Raw genomic sequence first — 24,038 nt, 5'->3', positions numbered from 1 at the left:
TCACAAACCGCGAGATCATGACCTGAGCCGAAGTCGGCACTTAAACGAGCCACCCAGAAGCCCCGGGCAAGCAGTGTTATTGTAGTGATTACCGCTCTTGTCTAAGATCCCAAACATCTGGAGTGACCTCACAATCACTGAGGCCCTATGTAAAAACTTCTGAAAAGGAGAAAGGATGGCTTGCTGGAAGATTGCACTGGATTTACGAAGCTCAAGCAAGAGAGGCAGGGGTGGTGAAACCAGATGCAGAGTGCCTTCTCCACACAGTTGCCGCACCCAAGAGTTTCTCAAGGTCCTGTTTCCAGGACTCTATGGCTCCAGAAGGGACTCGGGCCTGGGGTGCAGAGCTGTGAACAGCCCAGCGGTCATCAACCCCTCTGAAGAATGAGACAGACAATCAGAGGAAAGGGCTCCATCTGGACAGAAAACAGCATTGCTGAGATAAAATGGGCAAAGCTGGCTTTGCGGACAGATGCAGCTGTAAAGCTTTACGGTGCAAGTATAATTCAAATACCCGTGCATCCTACTAGTTAGAAAAATAAATCCTGGGCTGGGAAGCGTATCGGGGAGAGGCCTGAAGCTGCCATGCGTCTGTCCTCTCGACAACTGGACATCAGTCAGACCTTCCCTTGACCACTTTGGCCTCAGGTCCTGCAGCGCCTTGGGGAGGATGTACAGGAGGCGCATCACAATGACCGGGAAAAGAACTCCTCCTTGGTCCAAGGAAGTGAGGTCAGAGAGGAGGGAAAGGAGACAGAGAAAGGAAGGAAACTGAGAATCCAGGCCAATTCCTACACTCTCGGGGGAGAAAAACTCTTACTTGTCAGCCAATTTGTAGCTCAGGTTTTCAGTCTGGCTGTGGCTGCCCTTGGCCGGCCTGCACACTGTCATCATGTCAGCACCAAGAGGAGCTCCAAGTCGCCTGGGGGAACAGGGATGCACACTTGGTGAGTCACCACGGCAGATCTAGGGCCCACACCCTGAACTATTTATCCCTGATAGAGTCCAGCCCCGGAGTGGGGCGGGGGTATGTGTGACTGGAACACACCCTTCAGAATCCCGGACCCAGGGGAGGGTGCAAGGGCACAGAATCCCGAGGTCCACCTGGACTCAGACCCCATACCAACCTCTTCACCTCCAGACCCCATGCCAATCTCGTGTGTGTGTGTGTGTGTGTGTGTGTAAGCAAAACAGATACCAGCTCAACGTGACACTTTCAGCCTAAGAACCCGTAATGAGCTAAAAGTCCCCAAAGAAGAAACGAGTTGTTACTTTACTTGAAACAAGAAATAAACTAGGTGCCAAAGCAGAAACATCTGCACAGAGGTACTTTTGCGCTGGCCCTCACGAGAAGCACGCACCCACAGCGTCCTTGGCTTTGGAACCACGCAGGAAGGACCTCTCCCAGTGGCCACAAACCCAGGGGAGGAAACATGTAACCCCTAGGGTCATCTGTCTAAGGGAAACTAGGTGGTTCTGGCAAACCCAGGAATCCCACGGGGCACCTTAGACCTGAAAAATAATCAGGACCATGTGGATACCAAAGCAGCTGCCTCAGCGCCATGGTGGTTGCACAATATGCCAGAGCCTGACATTCAACTGAAGTGAAGTGGCTGATTAAAATGTATGATTTCGGGGCACCTGGGTGGCTCAGTGTGTTAAGCGTCCGACTTTGGCTCAGGTCATGATCTCACAGCTTCTGAGTTCGAGCCCCACGTCAGGCTCTGTGCTGACGGCTCTGAGCCTGGAGCCTGCTTCAGATTCTGTGTCTCCCCCCTGCCCCCCGCCCCTCTCCTACTCATGTTCTGTCTTTCAAAAAATAAATAAATGTTAAGAAAATTAAAAATAAAATAAAATAAAATAAAATAAAATGTATGATTTCAACAGCAAGTCCCTATAGAACTCTGGGTCTCTCAACACGAGGACAAATGGACATTGCTCAGGTGGACATGGTTTGGAAGATGAGGCCCATCAGAGAATGCCAACAGGATGGGCTATGCAATTCATTTACCTCGTCCCCGTCCCTCCCGAGGGGGACAAGGTAATTCTTTGACTAGAGTTTCAAGGAGTATTGAGATATTGGAGATTCACATTTTTTTCCCACTGACCCTCCAGGGACTTCCTCTTCTGAATTCCTCTAAAGTTCCGAAATTCCCATCCCCTCTCCCAGGAGAGTTTATCTGCCAGGTGACAGGGTGGACTGCCCAAACTCCTGGCCTGGGCATCCCCTTCCTACAAGAAATCAAAGGGCTAGGCTTCAAGACATCCATATAACTCCCGGGAACAAGGAGAGGGAGGCCAGCAAGAGGAAGAGAAAAAGGAGAGTGAGTGTGGGTAACAAATTAAAAAGAAGCAGGGTAGGACTGGTGAGCTAAAAATACAGGAAGGGAACAGACTGGTCCAAGAAGGTGTGCATTTGGGGAGGAGGAAAGAGGCTCAGGCCTGTGCACAGACCTCAACTGCCCCTTACCAGTCATGTGGCACCCTGCAGCTTGGGGGATGGCCATGCTGGAAGCAAGCCCCGCTCTTTTTTTTTTTTTTTTTTAAGATTCTTAGAGAATGAGTGAGAGAGCAAGCACAAGTGGGGGAGAGGCAGCGAAGGGAGAGAGAGAGTGGGAGAGAGAGAGAGAGTGAGAGAAAGAATCTTAAGCAGACTCAATGCTCAGCACAGAGCCCAATGTGGGACTCGATTCCACGACTGTGGGATCATGATCTGAGCTGAAACCAAGAGTCGGACACTCAACCAACTGAGCCACCGAGGCGCCCCAAGCCCAGCTCTTTAAGATAGCGAGACCCAGGGTTCTCCTCTCCTCTTATGGAAAAGAGCACTGAAGGGCCTTTCAGAGACAGGAAGGAACTCATTGCCCCTCTCGTAAGTTCCACAAAGCTTCTGGTCCACTATACTACAATTTAAAAAATTAAAAAAAAAAAAAAAAAAAAAACTCTGGAGCCTCTCCATTTGGCCGGACTGAAAGACACTGCCCTTCTGTCCTGAATCTGGCGCAAGGCCTGTCAGATGGCAAGGACAGTGGCCGCCCCCGCCACCCCCTTCATGCCTGCATTCTGCCTCCACACAGACCGACCGCAGGGATGCAGCCTTGTTCCCCGTGAGCAGCTGCTCTGTCCACCTACCCTCTTCTTTCAAGCTGGCACCCCCTTTCCCTGGCACTACAACGAGGTGCCAGGCTTTGTGCAGGACGCTCTGGGGCTCAAGGATGAGGAAGACAGGGAGTGTGCCCTCAGGGAGAACACCCGGGACTGTGCTTGGGTCACTATCGGCCCTGGCATCCAGCTCTCCCCAAAGAGAACAATTTCCCTATACTTCCCAGAAAGCCAGAGCTTTTCCAAAAGGGACAAAGGCCACTGTGTCTCCTGCATGGAGAACCACATATGGACTCTGAGGTTGAAGTCACAAGAAGCACTTAATACGGTACTGAAGTGAAGACGATTCCCATGGGGCAGTAACAGCTTCGAGTGCTAAACGCATGGTCTTTGGAGAAATAGCTGATGTCATGTTCCAAGAAGCTTCAGGGGCTGGAACTCAGAAGGCAAAGAACGTCCCCCACTCAGCAATCAGCGTGCTGGCATTTCTGAATTCACAGAGGAATGGAAAATGCGGCCCCCAAAAACCTATGACCCTTCCCTTTTCACCTGTGTTGTTTAAAAGTCATTAGTTAGGTGACAAGCCCAGCCTAATTTGTTGATGGGAAGTTCTCTGACTTAAAATTACCATAACTTCATTATCACTTTATAGGTCTGGGATTGCAAGATGGAGTGATTTCAAGTGTGGTCCACTGGGAATCTGGGAACCGGGGGACCTCGTCAGACAGGTAGATTCCTGGGCACCAGTCCAATGTACCAAAACCAACTGTCCGGGCAATGGCCTGGAAGCTGCATTTCAATACAGTAAAGCAAAGGCCTCAGGTGATTTCTTACGCAACCCAACGTTCTTTATTTCTTCCTGGGCAATCTGGCCTTGTGATCCAGACTGGTTTCCAGGAGGTATAATGAATGTATGACTAATAAAAACACATTTTCTCACTCAATTGCTCTCCATAAAAATACAATGGAGACATTCATCAGACGGGCTTAATTAGTACTAATAATTAGTACTGATCATTTTAATTCAATTTAAAATGTTAGACAAAATTCTGAAGCTAAATAACGGGTGGTACATGAATGTATTTTTTAGTGAGATGCTTCTGGTCAGTCTCAAAGGCCGACAGAAAATGTAACTGCTCCAGACCGACATTACCGGATCAAAAACCTGTATTATTTTAAAATTCTTTTACGTTGGGGCGCCTTGGTTAAATCGGTTAAGCAGTTAAGTGTCCGACCTCAGTTCAGGTCATGATCTCACAGTTTGTGAGTTCGAGCCTCGCATCGGGTTCTGTGCTGACAGCTCAGAGCATGGAGCCTGCTTCAGATTCTGTGTCTCCGTCTTTCTCTGCCCCTCCTCCGCTCACACTCTGTCTCTCCCTGTCTCTCAAAAATAAATAAACGTTAAAAAAAATTTTTTTTAATTCCCTTACGTTAATCCACTAAGCTTGAAGTTCCAGCTTGATCTCTGAAAACACTTTCCTTAAGGACCTTGGAGTACTAAAAGGTGAAATCATTAATTAAAACCTAAGTATCTCTGGAGTGCCTGGGTGGCTCAGCTATGAGTGTCCGACTCTTGGTTTCAGATCAGGTCATGATTGTGGGATCGAACCCTGCATCAGACTCTGCACAGATAGCCTGGAGACTGCTTAGCACCTCCCCTCTGCCCCTCCCCTGCTCGTGCTTGGGCGCTTGCACGCTCTCACCAGGGAAAGGAAGGGGGAGAGCAGCTCCTCCAGGATCCTGCCCACGCCTGCCTGTCTGCTCTTTCCTCCACTGACACTTGAGGAACCAGTCTGGTGAAGCCAGGTAGTCTTCACTACAGGTTGTATGATTCCATTCATACGAAATGTCTAGGGTAGGCAAGTCCATAGAGGGAAGGGGAGTTGGGACTGACTGCCGATATGTAAGTAAGGGTTTTTTTGGGGGATGACAGAAATATTCAGTGACAGTTGTACAACACAGTGAATATACTACAAGTCACTAAACTGTACACTTTTTTTAAAGTTTACTTATTTATTTTGAGAGAAAGAGAGAGCACGAGCAAGGGAGGGGCAGAGAGAGAATGAGAGAGAGAGAATCTCAAGTAGGTTCTGCACTGTTAGTGCAGAGCCCGATGCAGGGCTTGAACTCACAAACCGTGAGATCATGACCTGAGTCGAAACCAAGAGTTGGATGCTTAATGGACTGAGCCACCCAGATGCCCAAAACTGTACACTTCTAAGTGGTAAATTTTATGTGAGTTATTATCTCCATCAAAAAATACATTATAAGGGGTGCATGGGTGGCTCAGTCGGTTGAGCATCCAACTCTTGATTTCAGCTCAGGTCAGGATCCCAAGGTCATGGGATCAAGCCCCACTTTGGGCTCTGAACTGTGTGTGGTGCCTGCTTAGGATTCTCCCTCTCTATTTCTCTCTCTCTCTCTCTCTCTCTCCCTCTCCCTCTGCCTCTCTCTCCTAGCGCTCTCTCTTTAAAAAAAAGCGGGGGGGGGGATGCAAGCTGGTGCAGCCACTCTGGAAAACAGTATGGAGGTTCCTCAAAAAACTAAAAATAGAACTACCCTATGACCCAGCAATTGCACTACTAGGTATTTATCCATGGGATACAGGTGTGGTGTTTTGAAGGGACACATGCAACCCCCATGTTTATAACAGCACTATCAACAATACCCAAAGTATAGAAAGAGCCCAAATGTCCATCGATGGATGAATGGATAAAGATGTGGTGTATATATACAATGGAGTATTACTCGGCAATCAAAAAGAATGAAATCTTGCCATTTGCAACTACGTGGATGGAACTGGAGGGTATTATGCTAAGTGAAATCAGTCGGAGAAAGAAAAATATGACTTCACTCATATGAGGACTTTAAGAGACAAAACAGATGAACATAAGGGAAGGGAAACAAAGATAATATAAAAACAGGGAGGGGGCAAAACAGAAGAGACTCATAAATATGGAGAACATCAGAGGGTTACTAGAGGGGGCATGGGAGGGGAGACGGGCTAAATGGGTAAGGGCACTAAGGAATCTACTCCTGAAATCATTGTTGCACTATATGCTAACTAATTTGGATGTAAATTAAAAGAAAAGAAAAAAAAAAAAAAACCCATGAGGTTTCACATTAAAAAAAAAAAAAGTTAAAAACAAAAAGCAGGAACAACTGCAAATCATGAGGAGATCTGGCCCCCACCCCAGACAGAGTGAATCATCCAGGAGGGCCTAGGAATATGCATCTCTAAGCTCCCCAGGGAAGTCATGGGACGGTGTCAGAGCTGCTAAACCATATTTATCTTTCTGCCTCTTGCATCGTCAGTCGGCAACAGAAATACTCTCCTATGGCCTCTCCTTTGTAAGGCAGCCTTTCACTCCAGTGTGTCCGTTTGCGCCTATTTCGGAGCAGCTCCAAAATCTGGTGGAGGAGTTATCAGCCCACAGTCAGTTGCCTCTGCCCCTTGAACCCAGGGGTAAATGCTCCAATGAGCATTTGAAAATGAAAAGCTCATTTTCACGCTTAAAGGAGGCCTCAAGCCCAAAAGCATAATCTGAGTCATTTTAAGACTTTCTGTCGGTATGACTCCTCAGTTACTGACGATATTTTCTTTTAACAATTTGGTCAGTATTTGCCTGACCTGCACCTGTCAGCTTGTCTGACAAATGAAGCCACTGGGAATTTGTGGCCAGAACAGCCTGACATTGCAGGAAGGCACACACTTTGTGATGCTCCTGTGGCCAGAGGCAGCTAAAGATTTTTATTCTTCTTCCTTTCATAAACCCGAGTTTCACACCTGCAGAACATTCTTATGTACAGAGCGATGTATTTGGCCACCTTAGTAGAATGGAAACACATTTTCGCTTGACAGTATTTGCAAACCCGTGCTTTTTCCGTCACTCACAATGTAGAAATACTTCCATATGTTGCCTTTAGGTTGTGTATTTTGTCGAGGTAAAAAGAGATAAAGTACAATTAGGTGGCCATCTTGCATATAAGCACTAAGCTACAGTGTATAAGGTTTTAGTGCTGCCAGCCCTCCCGGGGAATGCTTGAGAACTACCCGTGTCACCGCTGTGGAAAAAGTTCCTATGGGTTTGCCACAAATCATCAAAGTATGAGTTATAAAAGCTATGAAATATGCTCACACTGCCAAAATATGATTTAAGAATCTGAATTCTGGTAAATATATTTGCTTGTAAGAAAAAAAGTACTGGCTCAGTTGGTAGAGCACGTGACTCTTAATCTGGGGGTTGTTGAGTTCGAACCTCACGTTGGGCAGAGGGCCTACTAAAAAAATAATAAACCTGCAATGCAGTGGTATTATCCTCATTAAAACAAAAATTAAGCTTTTTTTGTTCCTTTTGTGTATTAGAGGTCACCAAACTGGGAGGAGTCAGATTCCAACTTCTTTCAACTCTCAAATATTTTTTTAATGTTTATTTTTATTTTTGAGACAGAGAGAGAGAGAGAGAGAGAGAGAGAGAGAGAGAGAGATCGTGAGTGGGGGAGGGGCAGAGAGAAATGGAGACACAGAATCTGAAGCAGGCTCCAGGCTCAGAGCTGTCAGTACAGAGCCTGATGTGGGGCTCGAACTCATGAACACGGGATCATGTAAGACCTGAGCCAAAGTCGGACATTTAACTGACTGAGCACCCAGGCGCCTCTCAACTCCCAAATATTTAGACTTGCTCTTCTTTCTCTCTATTCTGGGCTACACCAGAAGCCGCTTCTTACTTCTAACCTCTACAGAAGTCAATGCCAAAGTGCCTACCATGTTTCTGATAGGAAATAGAGGCTCAGTTAGGTTAGGTCATTTGTTCAAGTTCATACAACAACTCATGAGTGAGCCAGGAACGGGTCTAGGTTTTGAACCCAAATCTGGTGCTTCTTATGCGACAACTGTGGCTTCATACTATCTCATTCAGTCTAGAAACAGACTCTAGCTCATTGTTTTCAGTGTCTGTCTCCTTCAGCTCTTCAAAATCAACAACTGTTTTACACTGCTTTGCAGCCATGCCGAATTTCGTCACTCAGCTTGCTGAGTGAGCTGGGAGGGAGACTGAACGTTTTTGTGGGTCTCTTTTTTTTTTTTTTTTTTTTTTAATGGTCTGTGATGATATACTTCTGTATTTGGAGAATCTATCCTAAGAAATAATCCTAAATGGGGTGCCCGGGTGTATAAATAACTCAAATGTCAGACCATATAATAGTAACATAAACTATAATATAGCTATTTGACGGACTATCATAGAGCACATGAAATTATGTTTAAGGAGACTACCATTCTGTAAGGGCAGAGAGGAGAGTAGTGGTTGCCTAGGTCAGGGGTGCATATGGCAAGAAAAAGAGGAGTGACTGCTAATGGGTATGGGGTTTCTTTCTTTCTTTTAATTTTTTAAAATGTTATTTATTTTTGAGAGACAGAGAATGAGCAAGGGAGGGGCAGAGAGAGAGGGAGACAGAATTTGAAGCAGGCTCCAGGCTCTGAGCTGTCAGCACAGAGCCCGATGCAGGACTTGAACCCATGAACAGTGAGATCATGACCTGAGCCAAAATCGATGATTACCCGAATGAGCCACCCAGGCGCTGGGGGTTTCTTTCTAAAGTGATAAAAATGTCCTAAAATTGATTGTGATGATGGTTGCACAACTCTATAAATATGCCAAAACCCATTAAACTGTACCCTTTAAATGGGTGAACTGTACTGTATGTGAAATATCCCAATAAAGCTCTTATTTAAAAAATAAATTAAAAATATTGTGTCCAATATGAATAAGATATTAAAAAAAAAAAGAGGAGGAAGAATCTATTCCTATTCCAAATTGTGTAAAAGGGGCACCTGGGTGGCTCAGGGGGTTAAGCGACCACTCTTGATTTCAGCTCAGGTCATGATCTCCACGTTTGTGGGTTCAAGCCCCGTGATGGTTTCTGCACTGACAGCACAGGGCCTGCTTGGGATTCTCACCCTCCTCCCCCCCCCCAAATAAATAAACTTAAAAAGGAATTTCCAAAACTGTGTAAGAAAATGACTGTAAGTATATGTAACAAATGATTAACAGTTGTCACTGGGTAAGAAACTTGGGATGATTTTTTTCCCATTCTCTATACTTACCTATAATTCAACAACAACAAAAAACAGATTTCCAAACTTTCTATAATAAGCACACATTACTATTAATGTCACAAATAATGGGGAACATGTAAACCCTGTTGTCTGTGGGTGCCTGAGTCTGCCCTGTGGCGCCCCTTAAAAGGCTCTGGTTGCCTTATGGCCACAAGTGTGGCTGGGCACTGGGCTGGCCTGAACCCATCAGTCCAGCACTTGTTTTGTTATGGCACAGCTACCTCCTAAATGAAAGGGTAAGTGACACTGTTCTCATTACCGCCTTTCCCTTAGTGACCACCAAGACTTGTATTCTGGCCTGCCACTTCCCAGTACAGATGTTGCCCTGGGTCCAAAGAGAGATTATATGGAAACATATGGTTAACAGGAAAATAATCCTATAATTCATTCTTCCAACTAATAGTTGTGTCTGCTTTGCAAGGGAAACCGAGAGTGAAGCCTGAGAGAAATATAAAATAAAGAGATTGATTTGCCCTCTGAGAGTTTTCATTCTTGTACAGGAAAGAAGATGCACATAACAAGACTGTACTATGCACTTGAAAGTTGCTAAAGGAGTAGCTCTTATATGTTCTCACTGCAAACACACACAAGTTAACTGTGAGGTGACAGATGTGTTAACAAACCTTCACAATGTATACGTGTATCATATCATCATGTTGCATACTTTAAACTTACAGAATGTTGTAGGTCAATTATATCTCAATAAAGCTGGAGGGAAAGACGCACAAGAGTGTCTCTGATACAAAAGAGTGAAGGCAAGATCCTTTGTGGGCCTGGGCTTGAAGGATGGGCTGAATTTCCTTTGCATAGATGTTTGCATAATCTCAGGATGACTAAACACTTAAAGAGGCACAAACCACTGAATGAAAAGCAGCACCGATTCCATAAGGAGGTTACACTGAACTGAGTGGCTGGATTCCACTACAGGGGTCAATCAACATGTGAACCAAGGCAGAATCTGTGAATACAATTTGTGCAGATTTTCTGAAAGCTTTTACTAAGATATTACCCTAAGCCTAATGACCTTACAGATTTTTTTTATTCAGAAATGATTTCAAGTTTGAAGAACAATTGCCAGAATACTTTTTTATTTATTTGAGAAAGAGAGAGAGAGAGAGGGAGAGAGAGAAGGGGCGCACACATGCATGGAGGAGGCGCAGAGAGAGAGGGAGACAGAGAATCCCAAGCAGACTCTGCATTGTCTGTGCAGCCCAATGCGGGGCTCAAACCCATAAACCCTGAGATCATGACCTGAGCTGAAATCAAGAGCTGGACCTTAACCAACTGAGCCACTCAGGTGCCCCCAGTTGCCAGAATATTACAGAAAAGTCTTATAAACCCTTCATCCAAGTTTACCAAGTTCTAACACTCTATTAAAGACTGCTTTAAAATGCTGTTTGGAAGGTTTAGGGAAAGTAAGTTCTATCCAGGCACTAGAAGTCTTAAATGCTCATGAATTTGAAAGAAAACAGAATCTTACAAAACCAGTTTACTAAAGTAAGTAAGCACAGCCAGGTCCAAAAGACAACTCAGCCCCCAACCCACTCTGATCCTCCACCAGGACCTCCCAGGAGGACAATGAAAACTTTAAAACCTGAATACCAGACATGCAAGAAGAGCTAAGAAAAATGAAAGAAGAAAAATAAAAAGAAAAATGAAAGAAGAACAATAAAAAAGAATGTGTGTGGGGAGGTGGGGTTTGGGGACCACGATCATATATTAAAACGTACTCTAAAGCTTCTGTAACTAAAACAGTGTGGTACCGCTATAAGAATAGATAAATACACTGGTAGGACAAAATAGAAAGGCTAGACCTAGCCACACATAGAACTTTATATATGGCAAGGGTGACGGGGTGGCTCAGTGGGTTAAGCCTCTGACTTTGGCTCAGGTCATGATCTCAGAGTTTGTGGGTTCGAGCCCCGCGTCGGGTTCTGTGCTGACAGCTCAGAGCCTGGAGCCTGCTTCGGATTCTGTGTCTCCCTCTCTCTGCCCCTCCCCTGCTTGCACTCTGTCTAGACTCTCTCTCTCTCAAAAATAAATAAAAATTAAAAAAAAATAACTTTATATATGATAAAGGTGGCATCTTAAATCACTAGGGCAAAGATGGACTTTTTATTTTTTTATTTTATTTTTTTTTAAAGTTTTTATTTATTTTTGAGACAGAGAGAGACAGAGCATGAACGGGGAAGGGGCAGAGAGAGAGGGAGACACAGAATCACAAGCAGGTTCCAGGCTCTGAGCCATCAGCCCAGAGCCCGACGCGGGGCTCGAACGCACGGACGGCGAGATTGTGACCTGAGCTGAAGTCGGACGCTTAACTGACTGAGCCACCCAGGCGCCCCAAAGATGGACTTTTTAAATAAATGATGCTGGAATAACCAAACAGCCCAAAGGTGTTCGTGTAAGGTCACCCCGCAAATCTGATGTGCCTGGGGCGCCTGGCTGGCTCAGTTAATAGAGCATATGATTCTTGGTCTCAGGGTCGTGAATTCAAGCCCCACGCTGGGCATGGAGCCTACTTAAAAAGAGAAAATCCGATGTGCTTGCAGAAGTAGTGAACTGCAGGAGGATAACCCGCATCTTTCTCTGAGCCAGAGAACCAGCTGCAGGCAAGAACGGGTTTCACATGATGGGTTGCAGCCTTGAATGGTTAACACCAACCCCAGAGGGGCTCCAACTGCCTTCAGAACCCACTGTGATTTCAGTGGATTTTCAAAAATCTGACTTGTTCTAGGACAGCCCTAGAGCTTACAATACATTGTGCAGCACCCATAGTATACACACATGATAAGATACAGAAGCCCACTCCCTCCCACCAATTTCCAGATGCATTACTGTTATCCTCATTTTGAAGGTGAGAAAATCAAGGTTCAGAGACTTGCCCAGAATCATGATTGTTTAAGAGACAGGATAGGGAATTCGTAACTCTCCACTCCAAATTCTGTAGTTTGGTCCTCAAACCTCCTTATCTGCTCCCTCAGTATCTTTAACTAGAACCACCCAGGATTGAGACCTCTCACAACCTGATGCAAGAATCTGCTAATTGGTGATGCCAGGACCCCTTGGGGACAGTAACCTCAGAGTCTGACCCACAGGGGTCAGGCCTTTTAGGGAGCCTGACTTTCTTCTAAGGGCAGCAAGCAGGAAATAGCTTTCATTCATAACCTTTGAGAAGGTCAGGGTAAAGAAATTAGCACTGCTACATCCGGTGATCTGTCAGGCATTGATTTAAGCTCTTCGCAAACATAATTACAGAAATAATGCATCGCTCAAGACAAATGAAAACATATGTCCACATATGTTCTTCTACGCTAACATTCATCGCAGCATTATTCAGAATGGCCATAAAGTGGAAATAATCCAAACGCCATCAACTGATGAAGAGATAACCCAAATGTGGTATATCCATACCATGAAATATTGCCCAGCCCTAAAAGTAACAAAGTCCCGATACCTGCTACAACGTGAACCTTGAAAATATTATGCTAAATGAAAACAAGCCAGTCACAAAAGCCCATATATCGTATGAGTCCATTTATATGAAATGTCTATAACTGGGAAAGCTATAGAGACAGAAAGTAGATAAGTGGTTGCTAAGGAGTATGGGTTTCTTCTTCCCTGTGATGAAAATATTCTAAACCACTGTGGTGGTGGTTGCACAACTTTGTGAATACACCAAAAACCATGAAATTGTAGGCTTTAAATGGATGAATTTTTATGGTAAGTGAATTATACTTCAATAAAGCTATTACCAAAAAAAAAAAAAAAGAAAGGAAGGAAGGTGGGAGGGGGGAGGAAGGATGAATCTAAGTATCTAGCATCATGTACCAACAGGTACATGATTTTTTTTTTAACTTTTTTTTTTTTTACATTTATTTTTTGAGAGACATAGAGAGACAGAGTATAAGTTAGGGAGGGGCAGAGAGAGAAGGAGACATAGAATCCGAAGCAGGCTCCAGGCTGTCAGCACAGAGCCCGACGCGGAGCTTGAACCCAGGAACCGTGAGATCATGACCTGAGCCGAAGCCGGAGGCCTACCCGACTGAGCCACCCAGGCGCCCCCTTTTTATATATTTTTTAAGGGTTTTTTTTTTGTTTTTTTTTTTTTACGTTTACTCTTTTTTGAGAGGGAGACAGTGTGAATGGGGAAGGGGCAGAGAGAGAGAGAGGGAGGCACAGAATCCGAAGCAGGCTCCAGGCTCTGAGCTGTCAGCACAGAGCCCGATGTAGGGCTCAAACTCACGAACCGCCAGATCCTGACGTGAGCCGAGACCCGACGCTTAACCGACTGAGCCACCCAGGCACGCCTAGATTTTAAAAGAGACCTGTCTAGCCCCAGAGCCCTTGCTCTAGAATGTCGTTACTTCCTTCACAAGCAGTATCTCTGGCAAAGTACTTAGCGAATGAATCCCAGAAAGTAGGATACTTATGAGTACAATGGTAAAACAAATGAACACGAAATGGTTAAAGAAACATGACCCAAGTAGTAGATGCGGCAGGCGCTATGCGAGCTTGCCTACCTCACAAGCAGTTCCCTTTTTCTACAAACTGCCCCATCCTTCATTCGAAGGGTCCCAGGGTCACTGGCAGCCATGTTTGAGTGAGGAGCCCACCCCCACCCACAGCTGATTGGCTCCAGAGGAGGCCTGACTCAAGTCGGACCAATCAGATTTCACTCCTAGGGAGTGGCGTCTATCTGTGTCCTGGAAGACAGAAACGAGTGCTGTGAGGTGGCCATCTTCCACTCTGCGGAGTAAGGAGCGGAGGGCTGGGCTGTTGGAGAGAATGATGCCAGTGCAAAGATGGCCTGGCATCCCCTGGATCCAGTCGCCTCCTGAGGCTAGGCTGCACTTCTGCCCATGGGTGCCACCAGACATCTTCATGCAGTGTTCTGTTCAATCTGTGTTCAGCTGCTACATTCAACTACTTTCCCAAAGCGAAAAAGTAAAGCTACTGTATGTATGAGTTTTAAACATGAATCTGCAACCGTATGGCTGAAGCTGAGCAAGCCCCACTGGGTTTGCCTCCAGCCTGGCGCAGGAGGTTGGGTGCTCTCTGATCTTTCCCGTTACACGACTGAGGGTCAGAAGAGCAGCTCTCAAGAAGTCCCTTTCTGTCCCTGCGGAGACACTTCATGGCACTGGAGGTGCCGGAAACTTCTTAGTAAAGTTATCCTGAGACCTAACCTTTCCAAGAAGCTGAAGAGCATATTATAAGCCTTATTACAGGAGAGCTGCTGAACCCTTGAATGAACCCTGAAATACGACATGGAATCAGAAGGTGAACACTCTCCTTCCTTTCTTGACAATAAAACCCCACTGAGAAAAACTCCAGCTTTTTATTGGAATGGACTAATGAGAGGTAACTGTGGGTAAATGAACAAATAAAAGGCACGTACGCCTTCTTCAGTTCTTATTTTAGATCTGCGATATATATACAAGAAAGCAGATATCACATCTCCCCCCCCCCCCCCCCCCCCACACACACTGGCAGGGACACATTTGAATGAAAAACATTTGCAAGAGTTTGCATAGTCTGGACAACGGAAGAAGAGCCGAGTTGACAGGAGGGAAGGGATGGACGAATCCTTTTCCCATCCCTCTGTCTATTTATGGGAGTCACTTCCTTTCAGGAAATGCTGAGCCCCTTCTCCCAGGACCCTGTAGGGAATGACGCCTGCACAGGCTGACCCAGCCTTCCACATCCTCCTGGCCTCAGCAATTCTACCCTTGTGACCCAGTCAGTACTGGGAATCCGGCCTGTAAATGACAGTGCTTTTAGGAGGCCCCAGCCTAGTGAGGAAATTCAAAGAAAAAAAGGGGAGGGGACACATAATGAAGTCAGAAAGGCCCCTGGCTTGGAGAAGCTACTAAATATGAACACAGAAAGGGGACGGACCAGCGGGGGTGGGGGGGAGCTGGGGCTAGAAACGATGACACTGTGGCCCAAGAGTTTTGTGGCTCACCTTATTGGACACCCTGCTGGGTGATGGCTAAGGCAGAAGCAGGACCCAGGGTTCGTGGCCCGTCCAGGGCTCACTCACCAGCTCCACACTCCTTTCCTTTCCCCAGATGACTCCTGTTTCTATGGAAAGAAGAACCTGGGTCTACTAGTTCCGTGTTCTTGATGAAGGTGGTTCTCCTCTCTTCTTGGTCACCCCACCTCTTCAGAAACCCAGAGAGATTTCTGAGGTTAGTGGGTTTTTGGTGGTTGGTGTTTGTTTTGTTTTGTTTTTGTTTTGTTCTTTAAGAAGTGAGAAATGTTTTTGGTCTTAGGATGTTGAGAGATTTTTAAACAGCGACAAAAACAAAAGCATTTGCCCTACAGATGCGAGGTAACTTTAGCCACTGGCTCCCATGGAATGCTTTTTCTTCTTTTTTATTTAAAAAAAAATTTTTTTTAACGTTTATTTATTTTTGAGACAGGGAGAGACAGAGCATGAACGGGGGAGGGTCAGAGAGAGAGGGAGACACAGAATCTGAAACAGGCTCCAGGCTCTGAGCTGTCAGCACAGAGCCCGACGCGGGGCTCGAACTCCCGGACCGTGAGATCATGACCAGAGCCGAAGTCGGACGCTTAACCGACTGAGCCACCCAGGCGCCCCTCTTCTTTTTTAAAGTTATTTGTTTATTTTGAGAGAGAGAGAGAGGGCGCATGCACACAGGGGAGGGAGGGAGGGAGGAAGAGAGAGAGAGGGAGAGAGAATCCTAAACAGCAACGTGGGGCTCTATCTCAGGAACCATGGGATCATGACCTGAGTCGAAATCAAGAGTCGGATGCTTAAACCAACTGAGCCACTTAGGTGCCCCTGCTTTTTCTTTTTATAAAAAGACGAACAGATACAGTGTTCAGAGCTTCCCTGCCCTATTCCAGGGAGGAAAAGAGACTTAGTGTTAGCAGGTTAAAAGAAATGAACTGGAGACTGAGGGTAAGATAGAAATTGAGGCAGAGAATCAGAAAGAAAGACAAAGACTGAGAAGTAAACAAACAGGGAAAGAAAGGCACTGAAACACGGAGAGGAGGGACCCAGCAAGAAACCACCCAGACACAGACAGAGAGGGCGGCTCTGTTAGGTGACGCCCAGACGCCCTTCCATTGGATGCAGCATCCTGGCGATCAGCTGTTTTTGCAGCTGAAGTGGATGTAAATGAAATACGTTGCCCAAGTTTACACTGCGGGCAAGAGGAGCTAGGATAGTCCAGTGGCAAATACTCCTGCACTTCAGCAATTTGGAACGTTCCCATCCCCGCACTTCTGTTCATGTTCTTTCCCTCGGCTGTCACCCTCCCTTTTCTTTGCTATTATATTCCCACCAAGCCCTCAAAATCTAGTTTGAAATTTCCACAGAACCTACTGTGACCACCCCACAAACTAAAGTTCTTCCCCGCTCTTCTGAATTTCTAGAGCAGTTACTAACTTATCTACATTTGCTCATCTAATAAGCATGCTTCGACTATTATTTAAATACTTTTTACCCAAGGTCCACATGTTTGCCACTTCCAACTGCAATAATGAACTCATGGCTAACGTTTATTGAGCATCTACTATTCTCTAGGCAAGATTCTACATGGATTGTTTTGTTGAATCCTCACACCAACCCTACTATTGCCTCCCCTTTACAGATGTGGAAACTGAGGCCTGGAGGGAGTAAGTTTTTCCCAAGGTCACATGCATGCTGAATAAATCCAGGTTGTCAGATTCAAAAGTCCAGTGCCTAACACCCAAATAAATGTGGGGGGGGGGGAGGGTACAGACCTTCCCCTCCTGGATACAGAGTAGCTACTCAGTAAAAGTGTTACTTGGATTTTATTCCAAGTACCCAGCATCCATCCCCTCTCCTACCTCCCCTCCATCTCCTTCCTGCCCACCATGAACACCCTGGCACCAAGGCACTGCCTGGCCCTCTCTTCCACTTCCAGAAGCAGCCCTCAGGCTGCCATTTTGTGACTTATTTTTCCTCTGAATGCTCTCCTGATGTTCACTGTAACCTGACCTCACTGAACAGTAATACTGAGGAGGGGAGGCAGGGCCCCCTGCCCCATCTGTCCTGACCCTTGGGCACCTGGAGAGCCCCCGGGCCTGTGCCTCCCAGGGGCCTGTGCCTCCCAGGGGCCTGTGCCTCCCAGGGCTGGCTGCTGCACCACACCACGAGGTAGCCACTTGAAGGGATGCACCTGAAAGGCACATTTTATTTGCTTCCTGACACCCATCTCTGACTCCAGCTGTGCTGCCCCAAACTCCTCACTTTCCCACCTCCTCTCTCCCTAATTCCTGCCCTCCTCTTCCTTTCCTCCCCCTCAGACCCTTTCCCACCCTCTTTTGCTGGCTTCTGTTCTCTTTCTTTCCATGAGCAGAGAGTTTCCAGCTTGGCTCCTGGCCAGCACATTTGGACAAAAGGCAGCAATCTTAGAGGAAGACGTCATCTCGCACCCCCTTTCCCGGGGCCGGCACTGTGGCTCCCGAGCCCAGAGAGGGAGAAGGGGGCCCAGGCCTCTCTGCCACAGCTCCCTGTTCGGGGGAAAGGCCTTGAGAGATGGGGTTAAAAGCAAAGAGTTTGCAAATAGACCCACGCTCAAATTCCCATTCTGTCACTTGAGGCTGTGGGACCTTGGACAAGTTACTTTGCAAAGATTTAGTCCTCTCCTCTGTAAAACTGTGATAATTGTAGCACCTATTTTGAAAGACTGCAAGTAAGGATTAAATGAGAATGCACCTGTAAAGCATTCAGCACAGCACATGTCCTGTAAAAAGTGCTCCACACGTCCCTTCTGTAATAAAGCGAGCTTAACTCTGCCAAATAATACAAACAGGAGTAATAACACAGGAGCTTGTGTCGATGATAATAATACCTCCTCAACTCATCTGCAGGGCTACTGACCCAGCCTCAGTTGTCTCCAAGTGTGGTAAAGCTGCAAAACCCTCCCAAGCACGGAGTTGCTGTTACAACGTAATCTGTGTGAGTTGGTTTTGACATTGGAAGGGGAGCTGACCCCTTTTCCTTTTCAGTAGGAACCAGGACGTGCTCAGGCTCAGCTTCAGAGCTAGATGTGAAAGTAGGAGGAGCCCACTGAGATCAGCACAGCCGGCTCATCCTGACTCCCCTCCCCCTCCGTTTTCTGGCTCCCTGAACTCCGAGGCCCTGGCTCTGTTTGTTTACTATCTGTCTCTGGTGTTTGGGACTTGCAAGTTGTGCAATGCCTGGGAACATGTTCATTTTTACTTAGCTAGGTTTTGAGAAAGGGAAATGGTCTTTCTCCTATGACTTTATTTAGCTCATCTGGGCCAGCATGGAGAGATTTGAATTTAATCAGTAAGATGAATCAAAGAGCGTGAGGTGCTGGGTGGTGGGGGGATGCTGGGAAATACACAAGTATATGGGATGGTCCCTGCCTCTTAGAGGGAGGAATAACAGCTATAAACCCAAACAACCGAATGGCAGTAAAAGACTGCAGTTGTTCACGATCAAACGACAAGATTAGTCCAGGGAATGACTGACATACGGTTCACGAGTTTAAGGACTAAATTTGAACTACAGTGGTGGATGTTACCAAACAAATACAAACTGGAGGAACGCAGAGGTGGGCAATGGAAGTCGGAATGGCCACAGACTGCCTCAAAGAAGAGGTCGGACCTGGTGGCCCTTAAGAGGAGACTGGGTTCCAACAGCTGGGAAAGGAGAAGGTTGCAGGTGAGGCCAGAGCAGGAAGGTACACTCCCACCTGGGACACAGGGACCGATGGGATGTGAGCCAGGAGAAGATGGAATGGCTTGGGGGCTTACACTGGGGGATGTCCTGAAAGGAAGGAGGAGGAGTTAAGACTTGCTCACCTGGGAAAATAAAGAGAATACAGAATGGAGAAACACACTCTTTTGGACATGATGGGGTTAAAATGGCACATTCAAGAGGAGCCATGTGGAGTAGGCAGTCAGAGGGAAAGATTTAGGGGTCTGGTGAAAGAACACCCCTGGGGGTGTAAATCTGGGAGGGAGCCCACGAACCTGTGAGCATGAAGGAGATCCCTGAGAGAAAAGTGCAGAGAGTGAAGAAATAGGCACGGGGCACTCTTACACTGCCCCTGTTACTCAGCTTGACTCAGTTTCTTTTTTTTTTTTTAATTTTTTTCAGTGTTTATTTATTTTTGAGAGAGAGAGAAAGAGCAAGTGAGCAGGGGGAGGGGCAGAGAGAGGGAGACAGAATCCAAAGCAGGTTCCCGGCTCTGAGCTGTCAGCACAGAGCCTGACGCGGGACTTGAACCCACGAACCGAACCGTGAGATCATGACCTGAGCCAGAGTCAGATGCCCAAGCCACTGAGCCACCCAGGTGCCCCACTGACTCAGTTTGTTTTTATGTGTCCTCATCTGGGCCTTCCAACTAGACAGTGGTAGGACATGAGGGTTGGGCTTCTTTTTATTCCTCTGCAGTGCCTAACCCACACTAGGCTACTGTGGGCGAGGTACAAATGCTTGTTGAATAAGAAAAAGAAAATGAATCAGTGAAGATCTCCTTTTCTACAGATGATTAGAATAACCAAAATCTTGTGGTGTCTCAGGTGGGGAGGCAATACGCAGAGTACTTAACAAAGCTGTGGCTGGGACACGAGCCAATGAGAATTGGCCTTATGGTGAACCCTGTGATGGCTGGATCTGGGGCGGTTGGGGTTCCCAGGAATGAGGGACACTGGGAGCTTGGGCAGTGACTGCTTACTAAGTGGTTCAGAAGCATTAGCCATTCTGACAAGTGGACAGTGTATCAGTGCACACCAGTTCTCCATCAACCTTGACCTGGGTCAGGGTGTCGCATACACTAGGGAGCTAAAGAACAGTGAACGGCCTTCATTAGAAACTTAGGATAAGGTCTCAGCAGAGGGTTAGGGAAGGAAGCCAGATTTCAGGCACTTGGGGGGGGGGGGGGTTGTTGCTGGTGGACCTGCCCCCGGGGGCTCTTCCTGCTGTTCCAGGTCCCCATCCTGAAACCCCCTCCTTCTCTTTTCCTCCAGGAGGTTGGCAGCTTGAACCTGGAGCCTGAACCAAAGAAGCTGTCTCTTTGACCCCCTCCCCAACTCCCTCCTCTCTGCCCCAGGCCCGGGATCCGGGCTATCCAGGGTTCAGGGGAAAGGAGAGCCTCTGTGACCCTCCCTCGGCACTGCTGAGACCTCTAAGTCTCCATGTTCTGGGAGGCATTAGGGGGTTAATTTTCTCTGACATTTTTTCAGCCCATTAGATGCACCAGTTCAGCTGGAAGGTAAACAGAGAGCACTGGTCTCTTTTTGATGTCCTGGGAGCTTGTGTGTGTTTGTTGTGTTTGTTGCCTGTCACCAACACAGATGGTGAAATGGGCCAGATGTAAAGGATGACAGCGGCCACAAGATGCCGGGGAGCTTTGCTGGGGGTTGGATGACCACACACTTCATTCCACATCTGAACCACTCTCACCCGCAAGTCAGAGTATTAAGCAGAGAACCCCCCTGCGCCCCCAGAGAGCTGGAGACGTTTTCTGGCAGAGAAGCTCAGAGCACCGGCAAGCTGCTTCGAGAAGTTCCTCTGTGTCTTCCCAGTCTCCACCCTGGGCGAGTCTGTGGCTGAGAAGCTGGCCTGCTCCAGCTGTAGGGGAGGCAAGTTCTAAACCTCAGGTGCCCCCGTCACCCCTGCCCAGTGATCAGATCAGTGCTCTGTGGCTTCTCCCCCAACTAACATCTCCCCTGACCACGCAAGGTGAGTTTTAATCCCGATTTGCTGATCCCATACAAATGGGACATCCAGGGAGGTTGCGCCTGTAATTCACAGGGACATGAAAAGCACAGACAAAATGATAGAAGTGTCCTGCTTTAATGGTTCCAATTTGCTGAGAAAAGGCAGTCGTGATTTTTTTTTTTCCCATGGTGAGCTGGGGGTAGGCAGGGACAGGAGTGTCCAACTCCTCTGACTCCTTTAGTGGGAATGAGAAGTTCACATGTAGCACCGGGTTATCCAGCTGACCCCTCCTCCTTCCCTGTGCTTCGGGCTCTACTCTAGGGGGGCTAAGAAAGGCTGGGGGGCAGAGGGATGGTGCAAACTCATTTCTGCTTGTGTCAATGCCCCTGGACCAGCAGGGAGAACGGACAGATAATGGCCAACTCTCACCCTTTCCCAGGGCGTCCGCAAGTTGCAGTTTCCAGGGATAGTCCCAGGGCAGGCCTGTTGTAGATCAATTAACAACTTACCTTTTTTTTTTTTTAATTTTGTTTATTTATTTATTTTGAGAGAGAGAGAGAGAGGCAGAGAAAGAGAGGGAGAGAGGGAGAATCTCAAGCATGATCCTCGCTGTCAGCACAGAGCCCAACGCGGGTTTGAACTCATGAAACTGTGAGATCATGACCTGAGCCAAAACCAAGAGTCAGCTGCTTAACTGACTGAGCCACCCAGGCACCCCAACAACTTATCTTAAGTGCTCCCTTTTTACTTTCAAAGTGGCCCGGTTTGTATCTTATGGTTCCCCTATCCATTCCCCATAGTGAATTTGCAGAGAACTTGCTGCTAAGTCAAACACAACCCTGACTACATTTTTTTCTGAGAAGCAAGAATGAGGGAGAAAGAGGGAGGTACTTTAGATTACTGCACTGGGTTGACTCTTGTGTGTAACCCACCCCACCCATCCCAGGTTCCCGCCTACACAATATGTGGAATCGTGATTATGTGGGATCGAGGTTGTGGGAACATGAAACCAACAGCCAACCAAGAGACAAAAATTAAGATGGTTTGTTGGATCACAAACTACAAAACATAAAAAAATCTCCTAGAGATCATAATGTTAATATAGTGCCTTTTTAAATTTAATATAACTCGGGGCACCTGGGTGGCGCAGTCGGTTAAGCGTCCGACTTCAGCCAGGTCACGATCTCGCGGTCCGTGAGCTCGAGCCCCGCGTCGGGCTCTGGGCTGATGGCTCAGAGCCTGGAGCCTGTTTCCGATTCTGTGTCTCCCTCTCTCTCTGCCCCTCCCCCGTTCATGCTCTGTCTCTCTCTGTCCCAAAAATAAATAAACGTTGAAAAAAAAATTAAAAAAAAAATTTAATATAACTCAAAATAGTAGATTGCCTCTATGAATGTACCACACTATGAATTTTAATTTTTGTATTACATAGAAATTCAGAGTACATTCAGTGGGGAGCTGGGGTGGTAATGCTTGGGTTAAGGAAGAGAGAGGTAATAATACATTTTACAGTTGTTTTTTGTTTTTGTTTTTGTTTTTAAGGCTGAGCATCAGGATCTCATTTTTAAATTATACGTCACTGGGCACAAATATATTCAATATCCATTTGGCTTTGAAATCTATTTTAATCTAGCAATTGCACTTCTGGGAATTTATCTTACAGAACTATTGGAACAAGTGACCCAGAGTGCTTGTAGTGGCTAAACTCAGAAGCAACCAATGGCTCAAAAACAGGTAATTTGTTAAACAAATGAAGGCAATCCATGCAAAGAAACAGTAGGACTATGTAGGTCCCCCACAGAATTATTCTCACAAACGAGTGTTCAATTATGATAGCATGTTTCCACTTCTGTAAACAAACAAGCAAACATATTACAGGCAAAGAAGAAAGTCTGAGGCTATTTGGAATATATACCAAACAGGGATTGCCTTTAAGGAGGGAGAGAGTATGCAGTAAATTTTCATGTTTCATCTTATTCTTTTTTCTTATTGCTTAAATGTTTTATAGCAAATATAACTTTCACAGTTTACATAGAAAAATATATGTATATATACAAGTACGTGTACAAGAGTAATCTTAAAACTTTATAGTATGCTTTTTAGGAAAACAAAACTACTAAAGGAAATGCATCTGATACTGTGTTTGAACTGGTCTGACAAGCCCTCCTGATAAGACGCACAGCCCAAGGAAGGCCTGGATACCATGGAAAAAATGGTCACTGTCAGGACTTCCTGTCCTGATCCCACTCCAGCTCTATCCTACTCTCATTTCCTTCTGAAGGGGAGCCGTGGGACCTCTTTGTTCCCCACTGTTGAGGGAAGCAAACCTCTTCCCTGAGCTTGCCATGAAGATGACTCACCCCATCCTTCCTTCAGGCCAGGGAGAAGAAAAAGATAGCAGTTTTTGGCAATTCAGCCTGTTAGAAAAGGGGGTCTAGGGCTCACCCCTCTTCCAGTCCACTGCAGGCCAAGGATGGATGCATCAAAGAGAAGCCAAAGGCAAAGCAATTCTGGACTGCAGCTGGCAAAGGGCTTAACTCTGGGCAAGCTGGGAGTCGACAGGATACATTTTTGCCCAGATCAGACAATGATCTTGACACAAGGGTAAAAGATGGTCTGACTCTGGCTTCCCAACATATTCTGTCTTTGGATATCAAATGTAGAAAACTGAGCTACTCACTCACCTCAGTTCCAGACACTGACTTTTCTCCTATAACTAAAGGGGTACATGTGTCTGTCAGTCTTTCTGTTGGGTAGCCTGTGTGTGTGCGTGCGGGGGGTGGGGGGGGGGCGTTTAAAGATCACCTGGGGTACCTATGGAGGCCATCTGGCTCTGTGGAGGAGGAAGGGTCCATGCCTAGACACAGGAGAATGGGCATGACACAACCTGGGTCACTCATGAGTGCCTGTGAGACATTCCATGGGCCCTCAGGAAGCAAAAAAGAAGGGGCTGGGGTTCCAGAGATCATAAAGGAAGCTGAGTCAACTTTGCCTACAGCCAAAGAAGCAACTGCCTGCAAGGTGTATTTGAGTGTTATAAGGAAAGTCATTGAGCCTCAAAATATTTCCCCTATTATCCTGTCAGAGTTGCTGAATTCAACCCGTACAGATTCATTCCTTTTGATT

The 24,038-nt window shown here is 46.5% G+C and overlaps 1 protein-coding gene and 1 long non-coding RNA gene across 12 annotated transcripts in view; one reads left to right on the top strand and one right to left on the bottom strand.

Moving 5' to 3' along the window:
• The window catches only part of DENND2A (DENN domain containing 2A), a 101,975-nt gene that overhangs the window by 72,602 nt on the left and 5,335 nt on the right, over positions 1-24,038 (bottom strand). For 5 of the 8 annotated variants that reach the window (XM_027075610.2, XM_053217997.1, XM_053217995.1 and 2 more), the window contains exon 2: positions 821-922. The exons of 1 other annotated variant lie outside the window; for it this stretch is intronic. In XM_027075610.2, the coding sequence (XP_026931411.2) occupies positions 821-922 (102 nt within the window). Of the gene's footprint in view, positions 1-514; positions 538-820; positions 923-13,743; positions 13,960-24,038 lie in introns of those variants that run through there. 2 more of the 8 variants (XM_027075607.2, XM_053217999.1) reach the window with 2 other exon arrangements.
• LOC113604179 (uncharacterized) lies at positions 161-23,652 on the top strand. 4 transcript variants are annotated; one of them, XR_008296580.1, is made up of 5 exons: positions 161-947; positions 15,295-15,414; positions 20,222-20,936; positions 22,455-22,646; positions 23,004-23,652. It is a non-coding gene; the product is annotated as an uncharacterized LOC113604179 (long non-coding RNA). The 4 variants fall into 4 exon arrangements; XR_003426039.2 differs by lacking the exon at positions 161-947 and adding an exon at positions 14,197-14,503 and having other exon boundaries at positions 22,576-22,646; XR_003426038.2 differs by lacking the exon at positions 161-947 and adding an exon at positions 14,197-14,503.

This window comes from Acinonyx jubatus, chromosome A2 (genome assembly GCF_027475565.1).
Source record: "Acinonyx jubatus isolate Ajub_Pintada_27869175 chromosome A2, VMU_Ajub_asm_v1.0, whole genome shotgun sequence".
Lineage (NCBI taxonomy): Eukaryota > Metazoa > Chordata > Mammalia > Carnivora > Felidae > Acinonyx > Acinonyx jubatus.
This window is presented reverse-complemented; position numbering and strand designations above follow the sequence as displayed.